General features: G+C 38.1%; 2 protein-coding genes across 5 annotated transcripts; both read right to left on the reverse strand.

Annotated features, from left to right (window-relative positions):
• Window positions 1–1,070: 1,070 nt before the first annotated feature.
• Window positions 1,071–11,675, reverse strand: mapre3b (microtubule-associated protein, RP/EB family, member 3b). Of its 4 annotated transcripts, XM_055190123.2 has the most exons (9): window positions 11,534–11,675; window positions 9,494–9,554; window positions 7,281–7,405; window positions 5,744–5,889; window positions 5,458–5,656; window positions 4,966–5,114; window positions 3,634–3,786; window positions 2,354–2,400; window positions 1,071–1,895 (listed from the first exon to the last, which is right to left on the reverse strand). In XM_055190123.2, the coding sequence occupies exons 3-8, from the start codon at window positions 7,396–7,398 to the stop codon at window positions 2,389–2,391; spliced, it is 777 nt and encodes a 258-aa protein (XP_055046098.1). In that variant the 5' UTR covers window positions 7,399–7,405; window positions 9,494–9,554; window positions 11,534–11,675; the 3' UTR covers window positions 1,071–1,895; window positions 2,354–2,388. The 4 variants fall into 4 exon arrangements, with proteins under 4 accessions (XP_055046098.1, XP_055046096.1, XP_055046097.1 ...); XM_055190122.2 differs by lacking the exon at window positions 2,354–2,400 and having other exon boundaries at window positions 1,072–1,895; window positions 5,500–5,656; window positions 11,534–11,673; XM_055190120.2 differs by lacking the exon at window positions 2,354–2,400 and having other exon boundaries at window positions 1,072–1,895; window positions 11,534–11,673.
• A 546-nt stretch (window positions 11,676–12,221) lies between these two features.
• On the reverse strand, window positions 12,222–22,361 carry dpysl5b (dihydropyrimidinase like 5b). The gene is made up of 13 exons (XM_055191285.2): window positions 22,132–22,361; window positions 20,349–20,613; window positions 19,064–19,222; window positions 18,755–18,934; window positions 18,603–18,671; window positions 18,472–18,516; window positions 18,211–18,286; window positions 15,684–15,840; window positions 15,456–15,597; window positions 15,234–15,376; window positions 14,924–15,131; window positions 14,674–14,842; window positions 12,222–14,050 (listed from the first exon to the last, which is right to left on the reverse strand). The coding sequence occupies exons 1-13, from the start codon at window positions 22,344–22,346 to the stop codon at window positions 13,965–13,967; spliced, it is 1,914 nt and encodes a 637-aa protein (XP_055047260.2). The 5' UTR covers window positions 22,347–22,361; the 3' UTR covers window positions 12,222–13,964.
• Between the last annotated feature and the right edge of the window lie 104 nt (window positions 22,362–22,465).

Genomic DNA, 22,465 nt, shown 5'->3' on the forward strand with positions numbered 1-22,465 from the left:
GGGGCGTGTTTGTTTAGGTGATTTCAAATATCAACATTGGCTTTCAAACATCGTGGACTCCGCCTTTAATACCAGTGCATTTTCCAAAAACCTTTCTGTAATCTTTCATCAAAATACTCAAAAGGGAAAAATGATTAGAACTTTTAGTAATTGTGAATTGATTGGATGGTGGCGAGTGGGTGTGTCATATCAGAATAGTCAAAGCTGAATGTGACATTGCAATGCATTGTGGGAGATTTATACCATCAACGCTGAGATCTAAAGAGACTAAAGGTCTCAACAGTAAAACTTCTTTATCAAATCAACTGCTGTTTGCATAATAACCATGCAAAGCTTACATGCATATTATATTACTGTGTTAACTGGTGGAGTGATTTTTATGACAAACCATCAAAACAATGTTAAATAAGGTGACATAGAATGGTTGAATGAAGTATTTATCCTTGTTCTGTGATGTGACATGTAGACAAAAAATTTTTTGTTTGGGTCTGTAATGCCTTAGAACAGTGTTTCCCAACCCTGGTCCTCGGGCACCCCCTCCCAGAAAGTTTTAGATGTCTCCTTATTTAAAACACCTGATTCGACTCATCAACCTCCTTCCAAAATGGTAAAGACGTGTCCCTAACAAGCTGATGAGTTAAATCAGGTGTGCTTAATAAGGAGACATCTAAAACTTTCTGGGAGGGGGTGCCCGAGGACCAGGGTTGGGAAACACTGCCTTAGAAGCTTCCTAAAAACCTCTCTCAGATAGCTCTTTTAGGGTGGGGGATTTCAAACGAGTGGTTTTGCACATATTTGGCTCCCCCTACTGGCTTAACTTGCAATCTCATTACTGATTGGCTGACTTTGCTGCCACTCAAAAAATGTAGCCAATTATTTTAAAGTGGAAGGGCAGTTAGATGCCTGTGATGTCATAAGCATCAGTTCTTCAGATTGGGCTGTTTTCTGGCTGACATTTCAAAAAGTGGAATTTCTATAAGACTGAGATGTTTAGCATGTTGAGCACTTTTTGTATGTTTGTGAATGTGGGTAGACTACCATTATTCAACAAAGACAAGGTAAAAATGTTTTTTCATTCTCTGTCCCCTTTAAATAGTTACTTGACGGTTTGTTAACATTAACAATGCTAACCCCAAAAGAACAAAGAGGTGTAAGAGATAAAACAGATACTACATTTTGGTGAAAGATTACAGTAATCAAACAGTTTTCTTTGGAACAGCATGTACTAATAAAATATTTACAATAAGACCAGGAACCTGTATTAAATAAATACTTGGAAAACTTTTTTCAGGAGAGTTTTGCATCAAGCTTTCAGCCAAGTTATCTGATCTGAGCCCAAATTATGTCGCCAGTCAGTAAACTTGGGAGTGTTTGCTACATAAACACTACAACAAAAGTGTGTGTGTGTGTGTTTATACAATAATTTTAAGCGATTTAATCCTGCTGCTAGATGACCTTTGTCCTGTAAAGTTTAAATTAAATACAAGCACCTGTCATCTTCAATGTGTTTGGATTTTTTTATGCAGGACAGCTGCTGTCCACAATGTTTTTTCATCATTGTGGTTCAGTGCAATTTATTCTGGACCCTTCACTCAATTCTACAGCTAATAAAACATCAGCCTCAGCAAACGACTGCAGTGTCACTCCAAAAAAACTCAAGCCCCGGGTATGCATAAACGCACCCACAATCAGTCTGTTAGCATGTTACGCCACACCCCTAGTGTCTGCTGGTTGAAGATGAAGAACAGAGGAAGATAAAGATGAAGATGGTGTGGTCGAGGGGGGACGAGTGAAAAGGAGAGAGTGAAAGACAGAGTCAGGTGAGTTAATCAATATTCATCTTGGTCATGTGGCGGTTCGTCAATATTATCGTCTTCTGGGGGCGCAAAACCATCCTAAAAAACAAACAAACAAACAATATATAAACTTAATTAACACAACTTGATTGTATTGAAGGGACAGTAAGTAGGATTTACCCCCATCTAGTGGTGAAATTTGCATTCAAACGAAAAGTGCTCTCTAGCGCCTCGCTTTTCCAAATGTGTGTTGCAACTACGATATCCGTTATGTAATCACTGATCTCCTTGTCCGTTTCACCTAGTTCACGTGTTCTGAATAAAAACACGTTGTGGAAACGCGTTGGTAGGCTAGTGCTTTTTGTCCCTTTCTGCTATTATAGTTTAACAGTATGGGGGAACGACATGGAAGCCTCCTTGGACTTACCCGTTCAATGTAAGTAAAGAGACGAACTTCTAAGCTTACAAAGAAAAGTCAGATCACTGGCAGAAACAAGGACATATTTATGAATAAAGACATTGATTTTGATTAATAAATTACTTAAAACCCTACTTACTGTCCATTTAGGGGGTTGAAAAGTACCAAGGAGGATTAGGGGCCAAGCTAAAATAAAAAAATAAAAACATTTCGAGATTCAAGTCATTATTATGCGAGAATTAAAGGAACAGTATGTAGGATTGTGACCAAAACTGATATTGCAATCAGAAAACTTGTGGCTAAAACTGGTACTGCAATCACACAACTGGTGGCCAATACACAACATAAACATCAGTTGAGGGCTGCAACTCCACTTTTTAAATGACAATATCCTGGCCAGACCGCTGTTGTGAGTGATACAAGTAATTGAAATGAATATGATTTCTTAATGTCCAGTGACATATCAGGGCCAGTTTATGATTAATTGATATACATTTCTTATATACTGTTCCTTTAACTAATAGTTTTTTTGAGTAAAAAGTCAAAATAAGGAAAATTACGTGAATAAAGTCGTAATATTTTGAGAATAAACTCAATATAATGAGAATAAAGTCTTAATATTTTGAGAATTAAGTCGATATAATGAAAATAAAGTCGTAATATTTTGAGAATAAAGTCAATATAATGAGAATAAAGTCATAATATTTTTTAATAAAGTCAACACTATGAGAATTTTTAATAATTTTTAATAATGTCATATTTTTACATTAACATGTTTTGAGTAATTTAAAGAAGCAGATCTGCACATACCAAATAACATACCTGCTTTATTAATAAAAAAGAATGAAAATGCTGAATGTGTCTTAATGCATCTACACAGTGATACCACCAAATTCAGCAAACATTTTTATTAATAAAACATTCTGTGTTTAGGCAAATGCTAAAGGGCACATATTACGACTTTACTCTCGTCATGTATTGGGACTTTACTCGCGACATGTATTGCGATTTTACTCTCGTCATGTATCGGGACTTTACTGTCGCCATGTATTGCGACTTTGCTCTCGACATGTATTTCGACTTTACAGTTATACTGCTTATGTTATGTTATATTACCTTCAAAATTTTACGGCTTTATTCTCGTTATATTGACTTCATTCTCGTTACATTACGACTTTTTTTTTTGTAATTCAATTACATTATGACTTTAATCTCGTCATTCTATTCACTTGGACCTTTCTCTCCAAAAACCACCAGCCAAATCTCGCATTATATTGACTTAAAAAAATCAAACCATCTCGAGATTAATTTTAGTTTGGCCCTAATCCTCCTTCAAAGCAAAGTGTTTCAATGACAATATGACTATTAGAATTTAAAAAAAATCTATTAATTATACACATGGTGTATGTGTGTGTTCACCTCTGTGGTGTAGAGGACATCAATGATTTTGGTGAGTACGGGGTAAGTCTCGCTCTCATGTTCCTGGCAGATCAGCTCGATGTCTCTAAGTTTGCTGAAGTAGAAATCTCGTTCTTTCTCCAAACCATCCACCGTCAACTTCAGGTCCATCAGCTACACACAAAAAGACAGAATAAATAATCTGTAAACCCTCTGTTTAGAGTCTGGCATAAGTGAGCTAAACCTGACCAAACGCTAAAAAAGTGTGTGTTTTAAGAGTTTGGCTTTGTCTACAGACAAACTGTAATCCGATTAATAAGCTTAGAAGTCTTTGACACAGTCAATCATCAGATCCTACTTGCCCTATCATAGCTTGGGATCACGGGGTCCTCCCTCCAATAGTTCAAATCTTATTTTTTTGAGAGATCATTCAAGGTGTCATGGAAGGTGCATGGTCCAAAGCTCACCAGATGGTGACTGGGGTCCCTCAGGGATCAGTGCTTGGTCCACTCCCTTTTTCCATCTACACAACATTCTTAGGACCTATCATACAGGCACATGGCTTCTCCTACCACTGCTATGCTGATGACACACAAATCTTCTGCTCATTTCACCCTGATGATCTTACCATAGCAGAGCACGTATTACAGCCTGCTTGTTAGCCATCTTGGCTTGAATGAAAAAACACCACCTCCAGCTGAACCTCGCTATGACGGAGTTGCTTGTTTTTCAGGCACAACCCACGCTACAGCATGACCTATCCATTCAACTTGGCAACACAACCATTTCTCCTTCCAAAACGGCAAGAAACCTCAGTCTAGTCTTTGATGACGAACTGTCCTTCTCTTATAACGGTGCAAAGACAGTGCGATCATGCCGTTTTGCGCTATACAATATTAGTAAGATACGACCATATCTTACAGAGCATGTTGCTCAACTTCTGATTCAGGCCCTTGTAATCTCCAGGCTGGACTACTGCAATGCTCTTCTTGCGGTCCTTCCTGTATGATCTATTAAACTACTCTAATTAGTTCAGAACGCAGCAGAAAAAGCTCATGTAACGCCGCTCTTCATCTTTCTTCACTGGCTACCGACTGAAGCACCGATCAGGTGCCTTGTGTTACCTTCAGAAAGGGGCACTAAATCACGTTCCCGTTTATTTTCCTTCACTTCTCCCTGGTGGTGGAATGACCTTCCTATTGCAATCAGTTCAGCTACACCTCTTGCAACATTCAAAAAACAATAAAAAAATCCATCTCTTCCAAAAAAGTCGCTTTGGATAAAAGCGTTTGCTATATGCCTAAAAGTAAATGTAAGTCAAGTAAATAAGCGAGTGTGTGTGTGTTTGTGTACCTGCTGGTTGAGTTCCACGATCTCTGCATCACTGCCTCCATTACGTGACAACGGTGAGATTCGTCTCATGCCGGTTGAGGGGGTGGAGTTGATGGTACGCTGGGTGGCGGGCATGCTTTTGTGTCCTGTCGGTGACGTCCGCTGTGGCCCTATAGCAAACCGAACTCATCAGACATTGAATCACAACACACAGTCTTATGTACCTACCAATGCTATTTCTATGTCATGTAAGCAGGCCAAGGCTTTAAACACCCAAAAGCCTCAAGCAGAGCAAACTCACATTAACATTACACAGAGAGACTGAAAACAAAGTCTCAGTTCTGAAAGGTTTTGATAGAGAAAACTCAACCACACCAGCAGTCGAGTGAAAGCACACGAAGACACACACACAAACACACACACACACACACACACACACACACACACACACACACACACACACACACACACACACACACAAACACACACACGCAGAGAGCGTCTATCTGTTACCTGTTCCGCAGGGGCTCTTGGGTTTGTGGAAAGTGACTTCACCTGGATTGGGAGGAGGTGTGACGTCTTGACCCAGACGTGCTAATTGAGGGTCGTACTCCTTCCCATCGTAGTTTGCATGGAAGAATTTCTTAAACCACTGAACAAACTCCAAGTTGTCCTGAAACCTTCCCTTGACCAGCCTCTCCACAGGAATGATCTACATCACACACAGAAATCAAATCCAATCTCCCGATTTACTTAAAGAGTGAAAGATTTGCAGAATTGCAGTCCATTTCTATCTTACCTTGTCAACCTTCATTCGTTTGAACGAAGCCTGCAGGACTTTAAAGTTGCAGATGTATTCATGCTCCAGTTTTGCTTGAAACTTGACCTTCTTCAGCAGAATACAGCCAGGAAACAACATATCCATAAACTGACAATACGCCACACCTGAAAGACAACAACCAATGAACAATTTGTTTAAACAGGACAGGAGAGGACACCCACAAATTAAATCTCTGTCATCATTCACTCGCCTTCACGTCTTTTGAAACCCAAACAAAATTCTTGCCTTGGTAAATGCTGACAAAAATTTTAGATAACGCTTTAGATTACAGCCCGGAAAGCACTGTGTAATTACAGCGAATTTACAGTGCATGTTTCTGTAATTATACTATACTTACGAAGTATGTACGTGTAATTATAAGGGAACAATTTATAATATTTGGGTAACAAGCAGGAAAAATACAAATAATATATGCAGTAAGTATTTTATAACTAAGGGCTAACTATTTTAATAATACATGGTATGTATGACTTATATGCTAAAAACGTGGGAAATAAAAAAATATTTATACAGTAAGTAATTCATAACTTCGGACTAACGATTCAAATATTAGGCCTACGTGATATGGCATAGGCTACATGCAAAACAATCTTATGTTTGAGAGTAATTTACTGAGAACACACACATTCACTGAATTGGCTCAATCACACTCCTCTCCACATATAGCTGGTGTGTGGTGATCACATGGATTCTGCAAACTGTGGGTCTTCATTCAATCATAGTCATACACCACATATATTTTTGGAATAATATAGGTAGGGTATTTAAATATATTTAGGCATAGGCTAAGTATTCACGTAGTTACCGGGTAAGTACAGCATCTGCAGGCTGTAAATTAAAGTGGCACTTGTTACCCCCTTGTTTCACGTAGTTACAGAATAAATACAACATCTGTGGGCTGTAAATTAAAGTGGCACTTGGTAGCCCCTTGTTTCACATAGTTACAGAATAAATACAACATCTGTGGGCTGTAAATTAAAGTGGCACTTGTTACCCCCTTGTTTCACATAGTTAAGGGCGGAGTCCACGATGTTTGAAAGCCAATGTTGATATTGGAAATCACCCAAACAAACACGCCCCTACCCCAATAGAATCTGGACCTTCTGTTGATAGACCCGCCCCACACATACGCAACCGGCATTTGATTTGATTTGATTGGCTATAAGTGTGTTTTGGTAGTCGGCCCGTCTCCTTTTCCAACGCGTTTTTCAAACATCGTGGAGTCCGCCTTTAAAGAGTAAATACAACATCTGCGGGCTGTAAATTAAAGTGGCACTTGTTACCCCTTTGTTTCCAGAATATTATGAATTGTTCCCTTAAAATTACACGTATGTACTTTATAAGTACACTATAATTACAGAAATGTATGCTGTAAATTCGCTGTGCTTGCCCAGTGCTTTCCGGGCTGTAATCTAAAGCGTTACCACATTTTATTTTATTTATTCTCAAAATCTGAGCTCTTGGTCTGATTCGATCTTGCCGCTGTGTCTCGTACCTGTACCGAGCTGCTCTATCTTGGTGTAGGTGAGCTGGAGAGAGTCGTTGACCCAGGAGAGGATTTCATGTCTGCTCAGGTTCTCAATGGTTGATGTTGAGGTAACGTTCACCGCCATCAGCTAACTGCAAACAGACAAACAGTCTCACATCTCACACAACAACACACTTTACAACAGGGATCCAACCAGAAACCATACTCACACAAAAAAACTATACTGTGTGTTTGGATTTTGATGTGCACACGGCTCAGTTTAAGCTCATTACTGATGACTAAGAAGAGCTAAGATCACACACACACGTGAGCGCACACACACGCACAGACGCAAACACACACACAGCTTAAAGTGACATGTGTGAGCTGTACTGGGCGTGCACATTGCCAACGACTTTGTCACTGTGTGTCACCCGTCTATTTCCATGAGGTCATTAGAAGAAATTCCTAATTCTGGTTGTCCTAGTAACAACTATAAACGATTGAGGTACCGTTCTCTCCAATGGCGGCTCGTAACTGCTCATCCGAGGGGCGCTAATTCAAAATGTGGTTACCTTTTCGAAAATATGTGTTCTGTGTGTCAAGAGATCCTGCGTGCATCACGTGTTTTGTCAAAATAAGTGCCTGCTGCACACGCGTGAAACCCGTTTATGATAAAAGAGACGCTCACGTTCACAAAATACACGCTAGGCACTCCCTTAACAGTAGACTTTGATTACGCATGAAATTATGCGAGTATCCGGCAAACGCAAGCGTCTCTTTTATCATAAACCCCTTGGACGCGCCTGCAGCAGGCACTTATTTTGACAAGACACGTGATGCACACACGATCTTTCGACGCGCCGAACACATATTTTGAAAAAGGAACCACACACATGATGGGCTACATACTTGTATGTTGTGACGAACTTCGCATCGAGCGCCCTCGAAAAAAGAAGTCACCGGCCACCAGTGGTTCTCTCTGTAAATGACGAAAGATCGAAAGTCCACCGCTTAACTCTCATTGGTTGTCGCTCCTAAAAGTCGTTCATCATTTACTTCCTGTCGCCAATGGTTGTTGACGCATTTGTTGCCAGAAATTGTCAAGCTTCCATTGAAATTTATGAGTTTGTGTCGCTGGTGGTCCGCACGCCGCTAAAGGTGACGTTAATCAGATCTCTATGTAATCACAAACTGTCTATGACAGGAAATGACATCAGCACACATCCAAAGAATAACCTGTCAGGAACAGACAAACTTTTACTGTAAAACTACTTTAGTAAACCAAGGTGACATATTAGCACATTGAGTGTTTTTATAAACGAGTATATGTGTGAAATTTGGATACTAGTGATTGAATTATATGTTTTTCTTTTTTATGGTAGATGCCAATGCCAATACTGTGGCAATGTGGCCGATATGAGACTGATATATACAAACAAAAATAGTTATAATTATATTAGAGATGCACCGATATGACATTTTTCCACGATAGATGATTATTTAGACTGATATCTGCCAATACCGATAGTTTGATAGTTATATTAACTTGCATTAACTAAATTCTGAAGATGTTACTCAATTGTATAATGACCATTAATACTGAACATTAAACTAGTGATGTTTCTTTACATTTTCTATACACGGAGTTCAAATTCATTGCATTTTCCTGTTTTCTTTTGATTGACAGGATATATCGGCCATTTAAACTATTGACCGAAAGCTGATAGTGTAAAAAAATTGCTTTATTGACTGATACCCATTGTTGGCCGATAAAGCGGTGCATCTCTAAATTATTACTTTATTTTGTTAATTATATCCTTTTAAAGTACTTGAAACATTTACAAGATGTATGAATAACTTATCGGACAATTGAAAAGATTTCTTTGACTGATGCAGAGAATTTACAAAATCTAAATATCCATTGATATATCGCTCTTTCACTACATCTGATGTGTGTTCTGTTCTTTCACAGTAATGATGCACTGCACCTTTAATGCTGGTCACTGTCTATAAGAGCAAATCTGAATGTTTCCACATCACAACATCAAAATACATGCAAACATCAACACACACTCAAAGCATAAGAGTGATCCGGGTACATAACACAAACTTGTGTGTGTGTGGGGTGTGTAAACATTACAGGAATGCAACAGCACATTCTGCTGCCATTTTTAAATGGGTGACCTACTAAAATCCTGCCATTAGTATTTGTACTACACACACACGCGCGCGCTTACCGTCAGTAGGTGGACGTCACTGTAGTATAGTACTAATTCACCTGTGGTTTACTGCTGTGTCCTACAAATTAAACACACAGAGAAACACACAGTGAGAAGAAAGAGAGAGAGAAACTATTTGTGGAAATCACTCTCTTGATTAAAGTGTGTATATATCACTGAAGGTGTGTTTACACAAACACTAATCTCAGATTTGCTAAAGGGCTTTTGTGCATTGTGTATAATAATTATGTATATATAAATACACACACATGTAAATATTTAAGAAAAAATATGTGTATATATTAAGCATTCCTATTTATATATATATAATATAAATATAAAAATGTATATACACATGTAAATATTTCTTAAATATATACATGCATGTGTGTTTATTAATATATACATACTTAATATTATACACAGTAACCACACATACATGATGTAAACAAAAACATTTATTTTGCAAACGATTAGTTGCGATTAGTTGATATGCAGCCATAAAATATGAAATATTCTGAACATCTCAGTGGCTGGTGAATGCAGGGAATGTCTCAGTCTGTTATATGGGAATATATATCATTCCTTTCTCTGTATGGGAACAGGAAAACAAAACAAAAGTGTGTGTTGGGGGATTTACTCTTCAATCCTGTAAAACTCTCAATACAACAAATTCAGTTTAAAAACTGTTTGTCGATTTCTTTGTATCAATCAAATCAATATGTATAAATATGAATTCATCTACAAAAGCATTGTATTATGTGTTGTCATTCAGTAAATACATTACATTATTCATACATTTATCTTTATCCCTAACATGTATTCCCTGAAACCTAGTTTTTAAAAATATATTAAGTGTCATTTATGAAGATAAATGCAGATGTATTGTCTGTTTAAATATCTATAAAACTAGACAACATTCAGAGCATCTATACGTTTTTGTGCACTATAACACACAACAACATTATGTCAAATTCTGTTAAGAAATCGCGTCACTGCGTCACATGAAGCAGCAAGATCTGGCAGATACTGCGCATGCGCAAAGTTTATGTCGTCGAAGTTATTGACAATCTTCTTTACAGCTGTTTTTTTAGTTTTTTAATGGTAACCGGAGGAAGCGGTCCGGTCACCGGTAGATAAAAAAGGACTGGAAGAAGAACTGGATAGACTCTTTGATGTTTTTTTATCATTTTGATCGATAAAAAACACATATAACGTCACATTTTAATAAAATTGTTAAAATTGTTACATTACATATTTAACAAAACTGTAGAATTTACTGTTTTTATTAATATTACCAATGTAATTCGTTCAATTTATAAATTTAAAAATAACAAACTTATTCTCGAGTCATTATATCCTAATCTTGCACTATGTAGTAAGTTTGCTATATTTATAATCAATCATTTCAAACGTTCATTCTTTAACGGTTGACGATTGGCTCTTTTTACTGGAAGGCGGGACTTCCTTTGCTAGAGCGGCCATATTGGGCGTTGCGATCTCCCCATTCATAGCAATAGCAGTGACGCATCTTGGTAATATTAAATGTCTTTGATTATATGGACATGATGAGTAAAAATGTTTCACTTACACTCCCGCATGTGAATAAAAGTACTCGGCTGGTACCATGGTACAGTGATGGTATCATGGTTACATTTACATTACATTCATTTATTACAAAGCTGTGGTGATGATTGACTCTTAATATTTTTCATTTTTCTTTAATTTATACTCGATTTTTTACACGATTAACTTTAACATTTACCATGGCATTCAAATATTACTTCACGGTAAGTGGTGAACAGAATACCATGGTATTAACATAGTACACGTGTAAAAAACCGTGTAATACGGTTTGTCTCAGTGTCATGGTGATGTTCTAAATGTTTTACATGTGAAAGGGTTTTGACACACGTAAGTGCGCGTTCCGTTACAGGTCAATGACAAACACAGCAACGCATCTTTAATAAAACTATATATTTAAACCTTAACAGAAGACCCTAGTCAGTTCTCGCGTTTTATCCACGCACACGCAGCAAAATATGATGGTTTACTCACGGTTGTGATAAGTCTATCCGCGCCGATGTTTGCTTTGCTTTGTGAAGTGCTGCGCAATCTCTTCTCGTGGTATGAACGTATGAAGCGTCTCTAGAAACGCAGCGCACATGACGCGCGCCCACCGACCGACCGATGACGTCAGGGTGCGTATACTGCGTAACAAGCGCTGCACGCCTACACAATAAAAGAACCGTGTGGAAATAAAACTATATAACTCGTGCGTAATAAAATAATAATTTAATAGTTATATAATAGTTTATTATAATAATATGTATGTTTAGAAGCTCTACATTTGGTCTGAGAAATGTCATTTCAAACAAAAATAATTTTAAAATTAAGGATAAAACTGCATATATATATATATACACACACACACACACACACACACACACACACACACACACACACACACATATATATATACATGTGTATATATATATACACATGTATATATAAACATTTATGCCAGAACTACATTTATATTCAACTGAATAATTTTGAATGTTACTGTATGTCTACGTGAAAGTAAAATTTAGAAGAGATTGTTTTCGGTCTATAAAATGCTCACTAATCCATACAATAACCTTTTAGTACCTAAATATTTTTTTTCAACAATTTAAGTATTATGTCTATTTGTATTATGCATGTACACATGTAAACCACTGACAATAATAAATGTAAGCGACAGTTTCTTTGCTGATTTTTCCCCCTTTATTTTTGCACTTATTCACATTATGAGGAAAAACTTTTCAAAACTAACCACACAAGATCACAAAACCGTTCACAAAGTGCTTTTTCTGAAAACAAAATAAGAAACACAAAATCATATAGACTAAGTGATGTCGTGTAAATTCTTCATTTAAAAAATAGCACCAAAACACTAATAGCTCATGCCTGGATTGAACACAGATAACAAATCCTAACAGCCAATGAGCACACATGATATTTCATTAAAGGTGCAGTGTGTAATTTTTAGAAGGATCTCTTGACAGAAATGCAAAATAATATACAACACTAAATTATCAGGGGTGTATAAAGACCTTTCATAATGAACCGTTATGTGTTTATTGCCTTAGAATAAGACAGTTTATCTACACACACAGAGGGTCCCCTTACATGGAAGCCGCCATTTTGTGCAGCCATGTTTCTACAGAAGCCCTTAATGGACAAACTTTTTTTACTAAGTTGTCTCCCATGATGACATGTTTGTCCGGCTACAGTAGCTTCTCTATGCGTTTCAAAAGCGAGAAGTGAGCAGTGGACTGAGCCGTTGGTTGCAATTCACAACCTCACCACTAGAGGCCGATAACATTAACACACTGCACCTTTAACATGTAAAACCTCCAGCATCATGTAAACCAGTGCAGATCAATAAACTCTGTTTACCATGATAATCTGTGTAAAGGGAATAGAAACAGTGTTGAGAAATCATCTGATTATTAGATATCTGTGTCATTACTGTTACTGGTTTAGGAAAAGCTTCAGATGGAATGTGTGAGCTGGAATTTAAACACTGTGAGACTGAGTTTTAATAAACCACAGTACTAACTAATACATAAACTTTCTGACAACAAGTTTAAAACCAGTCACTGACACTCCAGATATTCAAGTACTACACACTGTCAAGACAATTTTAACAAAGAACAACTTATACTCTATAAATATATCCTATATAATTATGCAAAATATAGATATTGCACAGGTAAACACTATAACACTGACATCAGATGTGTGTTCACGCATGTGCAAACATGACGTGACTCACAGAGGATGAGATCATGTGTGTTTTCTGTCACACGTGTGCGTGAGGCTGGTTACACAATAGAAAATATACACAACACACATTTAGTTTGCATGCACTGATAGTCAATCAGTGTGTAGATAATGTGTCTCTCCTCTGATTCACAAGCTATACAATAGATTTTACTAGATTTATTTTGGGAGCTTATCAAATAGATTTTTTCTCTAATGGTAATATCTCTTTTGGCAACATCATGAACCGTCAACACTGATACTGAAAAAAAACAAAAAAAAACAGCTGAAAGAATCTAACAAACATCTATATGTCCTTTATCCACACTGCAGTCAAATATTTGGACACACAATCGTGATTCTGTAATATTTTATACATTATAGTAAATAATAGTGAATTCATCATAACAGTGAAAGTTTAATTATTATGCAATGACTAAAAAATGTAAACAAAACAATATGATACATTTAGCCTTGTTGCTTATCTGTGTGTCCAGACATGCTTGTGAAGTGAAGTCTAGTTGTAATTTGTCACAGTCAAGTTTGGCACTTTAGGTGTGACTCTGACTATTTCTAATCATTAACAGTGCTGTGACTCAATCCAAATCTTTATTTATTAACAAACAAAAATAAAGGTTCGATCAGACATCTAGAAGATGAAGTGAAGACCTGTACAGAGTTACCAGATACCACTTGAGCGGCCACCAGGGGGAGCCAAGATTCGAGCAGAGAGTCTCTTAGGAACGTGATCGTCCGCTTGAGCACCTGTGAAAAATAATCCCAATCCCAAAAACCTTTAGTGGCCCAGACCATAGTTATGTATAATTAAGGCTAGATGTCTGGCCCGCGCTGCTGGACAATTGTGTGGAACGTCCGCATTTGGCGGCCATCTTACCACAGGCAGCTCGCTCACTCGTAGCATTGTGTTTTAATGATGCATGTACTTTTAAATGCCCATAACTTGCTTAATTTTCTACCAATTTTCAAACGGTTTGGTTTGTTATAAACATCAAAGCTGTACCTCACTGCATACTTAAACAAAAAAAAAATATTTTCATAAACATGTTAAAGCATCCAGAATTATAGCCATGCTAATAACGTTTGTAAGAAACCAAACCATTTGAAAATCGGTAGAAAATTGAGCAAGTTATGGTCAATTAAAAGTACCTCACCATTAAAACTCAATGCTACGAGTGAGGGAGCTGCCTGTGGTAAGATGGCCGCCAGGTGATGACGTTAGAGACTCCGCCGTAACACATCTAGCCTTTATTATACATATCTATGGCACAGACACCCAGTATATAATGTAATGCAAAATGTACAGGTTTAAGATCTTGAGAGCAGGTTTCACAGTTTATTTGAATAATGTTTATATTTATTATACACACCTGAAAGGCTAAAGCTGGACTCGTGTAGATCTCGCATGCCTCCGTGTCGAGTGGTTGCTCGCATGGGAACGTCGCCTTCCTGCGGGGCGGAGTCTTTCCTACCACAGTTCACTACTGTGGCAACATCTCCCGAGTATGGAGCTCTATCCACCCCTCGCAGGGTACGAGTCTTAAACAAGAGACGTGTAAAAGTATGATTTAATGTCAATTTTAACTTCAAAATAATTCATCAACTTTAACAGACTGTCACCTTTTCTCTTTGAATAATTCTCTTGTACAGGAAATCCGGGAACCCTCGGAGAGGACAGAACTTTCCAGAACCTTCAGCACACATGAACGCTCCGTTCTCACACACCAGTCGACCGTGACTGATGGTCACCAGGGGAACACCATGACAGCGCTGATTCTCATACAGGTTGAAGTCTCCGCCCTGCACCTGAGTGCTGGCCGAGATGATCCTGCCGTGAAGATGGAGGTGTTTGTGTGTCAAACAAATAAAATTAACATAAAACAGATTTTAAAATCTGCCAAATTCATTAATTAATGTGTTTGTGAGTCACCGGGTGGCATCGGGGTCCCACACCACCACATCAGCGTCAGCTCCCGGGGCGATCCGGCCCTTGCGTGGATACAGATTATACGTTTTAGCAGCATTAGAGCTCGTCACAGCCACGAAACGATTCTCATCCATCTTCCCACTGACCTGAAGGACATAAGACATCAGCCAATAAGATGTTGATGTGTCAGTGTTCATGATACTCATGACTAGTTAAGGGTCATACCACTCCTCGCTCCCATATTACACTCATGCGGTCCTCTACACCGGCCGCCCCGTGTGGGATCTTGGTGAAGTCTTCTTTCCCCAGGGCCTTCTGCTTTCTGTTAAACATGCGATGATCTGACGCCACCACGTTTATGATGTCACTGAATACATAGGAAAGTTCCTGAGGTGGGTGGTGCTATTAAAAAAACAGTTGACGACTTGTGACTTGTTTGCGATTGATGCATACTTGCCCAGCAGGCCCATGAGGTAGTCAGGGGTATTGGGGTCGAGCCGTAGAGGCGGAGCTATGACGTGAGCAGCCGCATGTGCCCAGTCCTTATGGTAATAATGGAGTCCGCTTAACACTGAGTGAGCCACTGTAGTTTCAGCATGAACCACCTTACCTGGACACAAACACACATACAGTACTGTGCAAAAGTCTTAGGCCACCCATCAGACTTGTTGTTTTAGAAGTTTTAATGTTCATCCATATTTATTTTTCAATCTATTTTATTAAGATACAAACAGAAAATACAGAAAATATGTACAAAAAAATAAAAAATCATTTTTTCAGGACTAAATGTCTAATTTAGGCATCGTCTGTGTTTAGTGTGACCTCTCTTAACACATCTTGAGCGCTTTTGAGCAGAATGAAGTAAAAAGACTAATTTCTTTAAAATTAGAAATTAGGAGTTAATTTTATTTAGGTTTAAGAGATCCTGTAGTTGCTTGCTATTGCTCAAGTGGAAGGGGAGTTTACCCTAAATACTTGATACATCAGTTTACAGTTGTATACAGTTTTTAATACTATATACACATTTCCTGTATTTTCTGGATGTATTTTATTAAAGAGACTAAGAAACAATTATATATGATCACAATACAAAAACAACTAATTTAATTGTGGCATGGTGGCCTAAGACTTTTGCACAGTACTATGTACTGCAAAATATAATATTCTTTTATATGGACTGCAAACAGAAGATAAAAATTGCTTGTAATTTTTTCCCATTTATATGCAAATTAAACATGACTAACATTATACATAAAAATTGAAATGTGACTCATGCTGGCAAAATGAGTCGAAATGCGCAGCGGCAAATTTTGAGCTAAAGGCAAAGGAAAGTATAAATGTCAATTCTGGTCGAAATTTAGGTTTTCATAAAAATAAGTACATCAAGCCCTCATCTAGCGACCCAAATACTCTAAATAGTCATTAAACATCTAAAATGATCTTTATTTTTTTTACGTTTTCTGAGAAGTGTACCGTCCTAAATGCTTAATCTACCACAAAGATGCATCCATCCACATTTTTGGGTTCTGTTTTAAAATAAGCAGGAATTAGAAAATAAATTGCTTGATGTTAAAAGAGTTATTAATAGAGATAAGAGATGAAAACAATCTTCCTTGCGCTGACTGACAGATCTGACGCATGCACACAGACCAGACCCTGATATATACACATATACACAGAATTACGTTTTTATAAATAACTGTTTTGACAAGAATTCACGTAGATATAATCTGTTATGTCTTAAGTAATTGTTTAGTTAACTGTTTGGAAAAATATCTGTAACATTATATAAGATCCTTGCATTACAGTAGATCTTAAAGTTGTGTCTGTCTGAATGTCAATCAAACGATAAAAGAAAGAAAAAAGTTATAAACATATATTTTCCGATAGATATTGTTTTTGACTTTGTGTGTGCTAAATCTATTAGTATACCAGTGATTTTAAGGTATGGATGCTGTCATGTTGCCTTTGAACCTTTAAAAACCCCTTAAAGGTTTAGTCCATTTTCTTAAACAAAAATCCAGATAATTTACTTACCACCATGTCATCCAAAATGTTGATGTCTTTCTTTGTTCATTCGAGAAGAAGTTATGTTTTTTGAGGAAAACATTGCAGGATTTTTCTCATTTTAATGGACTTTAATGGACACACCAACACGTAACAGTTTTAATGCAGTTTAAAATTGCAGCTTCAAAGGACTCTAAACGATCCCAAACGAGGCATAAGGGTCTTATCTAGTGAAACGATTGTCATTTTTGGCAATTAAAATAAAAAATATGCACTTTTAAACCACAACTTCTTGTCTATCTCCGGTCCTGTGATGTGCGACCTCACGCAATATGTCATCACGTCAAGACGTCACGAATGACGTATGTGAAACTATGTTTACAAGTGTGGAGAAAGAGGACCGTTCCGACGTTGTTGTATGTGGAATGATACTAATTAATGTCTTTGTGTCAGTTTATTGTTTAAAATGGTCTGCAAATGTGCGTTTCATATATGTAACACGTCACTTTCCACATCATTACGCAATTACGTGAGGTCGTGCTGGCGCGTCACAGCCGGAGGAAGAAGAGAAGTTGTGGTTTAAAAGTGCATATTTTTTATTTTTCTTGTCAAAAATGACAATCTTTTCGCTAGATAAGACCCTTATGCCTCGTTTGGGATCGTTTAGAGTCCATTGAAACTGCAATTTTAAACTACATTAAAACTGTTAAGTGTTGGTATTAAAGTCCATTAAAATGAGAAACATCCTGGAATGTTTTCCTCAAAAATCATAATTTCTTCTCGACTGAACAAAGAAAGAAATCAACATTTTAGATGACATGGTGGTAAGTAAATTATCTGGATTTTTTTGTTAAGAAAATTGACTAATCCTTAGAGAATGTCAAAATATAAATAACAAATTTTAGACAATTTGCTCATTCTGACTCATTTTGGCGGCATAGGTTACAAATGATACAAGTTCTTTGAAACTGACCTTGCATCCGGGCTGTGGCGATGACATCAGCGGCACTTATACTGGACACATTTACCAAGAGCACTGGACAGTGAGCCTACAGAGAGAACAACACTATATAAGACACACACTAACACACACACACACACACACACACACACACACACACACACACACACACACACACACACACACACACACACACACACACACACACACACACACACACACACACACACACACACACACACACACACACACACACTCCTTACACATACTCACCCTGTTGCCGATAGTTATGGCTCTGTGTGCAGCTTCAGCTTCCAGCTATTGAAACAGACATAAAAACGCATCAGTTCATCTTTACTGAAAACACATAAAGTACTCTCTCTCTATTTCTCTCTCTCTTTTACCTCCTCCGGTCGACTGATCTCCATACCCTCTGGTCCACTGATACCCAGATCTAAAGCCTCTTTTGCCCCCTAAACACACATTATTCAACAATGATTTGACTACATTCAGCTAAATATGTGATAGCAGATGTTTTGTCTTCTGGTTCTCTGACCTCCAGCACCAGTTCTCCGTTCTCAGCATGGACTCGAGCGACAGCTCCGATGTCTTTACAGGTGCGCATTGCCTGATAGAGCTCACAGTCCTTCAACATCATCATATCTTTATAAGCCATGAACATCTGGAAGGAGTTGACTCCTTTCTCTCCTACCAGCACCTCCATCTCTCTGCGCACCTGACCAGCAAACAAAAAAGATGATCGATCGATTGCACAGAGAATAGATTTTTACTATACTGTGTATTATTCTATGGTGACAATTTGTCAAATGTAGGTGGTCATCCCTGTTAGAAATACATGCAGTACCTTTGGTCCCCACCAGGTGACGCCCATGTGCAGGGCATAATCACAGCAGACTTTAGCATCGGCCCGAGTGCGACACTTCTCAAAGGCCTCCAGTAGTGATGCTTCTCTCTCTGGAAGAACCTGAGCCATCACCATAGTAGTTCCTCCCAACAGCGCCGCCTACAGGAGGACACAGGACGTGAAGATGTTTGATACTTTGAGAAGTTCAGTATCAATTTGTGCCTTCTTACGACAAATAAAACTATGTTTACTATAATTTAATCATAATTCATTTTACATATCAATTCATAATCATTAAAAAATATGTGTTAGAAACAGAGGAAAGCAGGTTGTGATCTTAAAAAACGCAATGCTTTTGGGCAAATCACACATGCCACCTTCTGTCTAATGCTGGTGAAATATTATGCAGTCCATTCTGTATTAAACACGCGACATTAAATATGCGACATTCAGAGTTTATCTTTTATTTTGTAGCAGTGCTCATTTTTCACTCATTTAAGTCAGTGAAGCAGCAGTCAAAATGTATACACACTCTTTGGCGCCCCCTGCAGTTGGTGGTGCCCTAGGCGACCGCCTAGTTCGCCTATGCCTAGAGACGGCCCTGATTATAAAGCCATTCATCAAACCTTTAAATAGTTGCCCGTACCATCATTCACCACTAGAAAAAAATCACTTGCAAAAGTAACATCACATCTCTGCTCATGATGTATTGATAGTACGAGCATCACTAAAGGCAACAAACAGCACTAAAAAGTGAGCCCTGTGTTCAGGCATGCACAGGTCACATGATCAGACCTGATGATGTCACTGTGATTTCTTTTGCACTCAGGAAGTGTTCAACTCACAAGCTCACAGTGATGACAACCATTACCATGGTAACAAGGTTTCTATAGAAACTGAATGAGCAGAGAGTGAGTCTAATAAAGTGAGACAGAAGAGTAGTGAACGAGTATATGTGTGTGTGTGTGTGTGTGTGTGTAATCTTATCTATTTCTTTCTAATAAATTATTTGATGACAACACATTCAGATTAGTATTTGGGATAGATCACAGAATTTACATGAACCGAACCCCAGAACGTACTTTCAAATGTTCAAGAATGTTGCAAACAGCTGTTGTGGGTGTGTATGAGAGAGATTGTGTACTGTATGTGTGTGTGTAGTGTGTCTGATCTCCATTCATCCATAACAGCTGATGTCTCTGTATGTCACGTGAGCAGTGGATGGACTGGAAGGCAGCGTAAGTTTAAACGTGTCTGTGTGTAATAATGTGCCGTGAGGTCTCACTCTGGTGCCGCTGTAGAAGTCGTCTTGCGTGCTGGCGTTCATAAACGTCTGCTCCAGGTGAACGCTGGTGTCGATCCCGCCCGGAATCACCAGTTTACCTGAAGCGTCAATCACTTTAGCCCCGCCCGGAATCATCAGCTCACGGCCCACCTGCTGGATGATGCCATTCTCGATGAAGACGTCCGCCTCTTGTGTGATGTCATCGTTAACGACACGCCCCCCTTTAATGAGAATTCTCATCGAACTCGAACCGGCAGCCATTATACTGCACAGAGAGAGAGATACAGGTGTTGTGTAGATATGGTACAGTAATAACACAAAAACACAGAGTGACACACAGGGTGTAACTGATACAACATTATTTCATGCCAACACACAGCAGGGGCTATGACATCAGTAGTAATCCATGACTACACTTTATGTTTGTGTGATGTTAGATAACGAGTGGAAAATATGCTTCTGTTTGTGTATGTGATTGTATAATCAGTGATCGGTGATCTCACACACACTCTTTCTGTGCTTTAATATCTAAGTGTGTTTCATGTTCAGCATCTTTCATCATCTGACCTCAATGAAGTCTGATTACATGAAACAAATTAGCATAGAGTTTACTGAAAGATTACTCAGAGACCTACATCAGATCATCAGATCACAGAAAGACCGCAGCATCCCTCTGTTAGTTTGGGTTTCATTTCTTCAGTGCTTTACTGTGATGAATGTTGACAGGTGCACCTTTAATATGTTGGCCATGCATCCTGCATTTGTACACCTGCATGAGCTTCTAGGCTTAGTTTTGCAGAAATTAGTGTAAAATCCACAGTGACCAACACCAAAGCTTGCTGCTGTTCTCATTATAGGGGACATATCATGAAAATCAGGACCTTTTCCATGTTTAAGTGCTATAATTGGGTTTCCACTGCTTCTATCAACATAGAAAATGTGAAACAGAACAACCCAGTAACTTTTGGTAAACCATTCTCTGCAAGAATGTGAAAAAGTAGGTCATTGAAATTTGGCTCCCCTTGTGATGTCAGAAGGGCACAACACCGCCCCTTAATCTGCACTATCCAACCACGGCACTGCCATTTAGTGCAGATATCAGCTCATTTGCATTTAAAAGGACACACCCAAGAACGGCAGATTGTAAGTGGCAATTTTAACACGCTTTAATAAATTATCTATATGGTATTTTGAGCTAAAACTTTACATACATACTCTGGGGACACCAAAGATTTATTTTACATCTTAAAAAAATCTTGTGAAATGTCCCCTTTAAACACCATAGATGGAAAAACATCCTCATTGTGTATTGTAGCCTACACATGTCTTCTACATATCGTTTCTCACATGCATGATGTTGTGTTTGATGTACATCTGAAGATCAGAGCTGAATTGTGACAATAAGACACTGCTGATAATGGGGTTGATTTTCATCTGACACACAGACTCAATTCCAGTATGATGAGAGATTCAAAGCATAAACAAACACACTTCATGAAATCCTTCATGCGAGTCTCAGAAACACACAGACGATGATGATGTTTGGTGATGATGGCGCGCGTGTTTGTGTAAGTCTATAACAATGTCCTCCCGTACTCTCACTCATTATATTGCTATATCGTATATTCACTATCATACATTAATTTTATGTTTATCTTGTTACAGATTACGTCAATGCAGGTTTAAGATAATTGTTTTAAAATAAAAATAACGAGCGGGAAATTAAACAAAAAAACAAACAAACAGATACATTATGAGTGAAATGTTGATAATAAACACAAACCGTTTTTGAAGCGCGATGATGATTTTTCTCTCGTTCTGCACGCTCAACGATGACAGCTGCCAAGCCGCAAGCGCTCCCGTGCTCACGAGACTGACGGCGAAATTAAAGGACAGACCAGTGAGCCAATGAGAGGCCGTACACAGCAAACACTGGCCAATCACATGAAGCCAGAGGAGGGATTTTATTGCATGGCTGTTCTTATTCAGATTTGCCATGAAAATGGATTATCGATCGTCGATAAATAATAAAATGAACTACAGAAACAATTCTAATGAAAATTATATTGTTCTATTTTAAACCCATAAAAAGTAAAAAAAAAATCCAAATTAAATAA

This window comes from Misgurnus anguillicaudatus, chromosome 1, assembly GCF_027580225.2.
Source record: "Misgurnus anguillicaudatus chromosome 1, ASM2758022v2, whole genome shotgun sequence".
Lineage (NCBI taxonomy): Eukaryota > Metazoa > Chordata > Actinopteri > Cypriniformes > Cobitidae > Misgurnus > Misgurnus anguillicaudatus.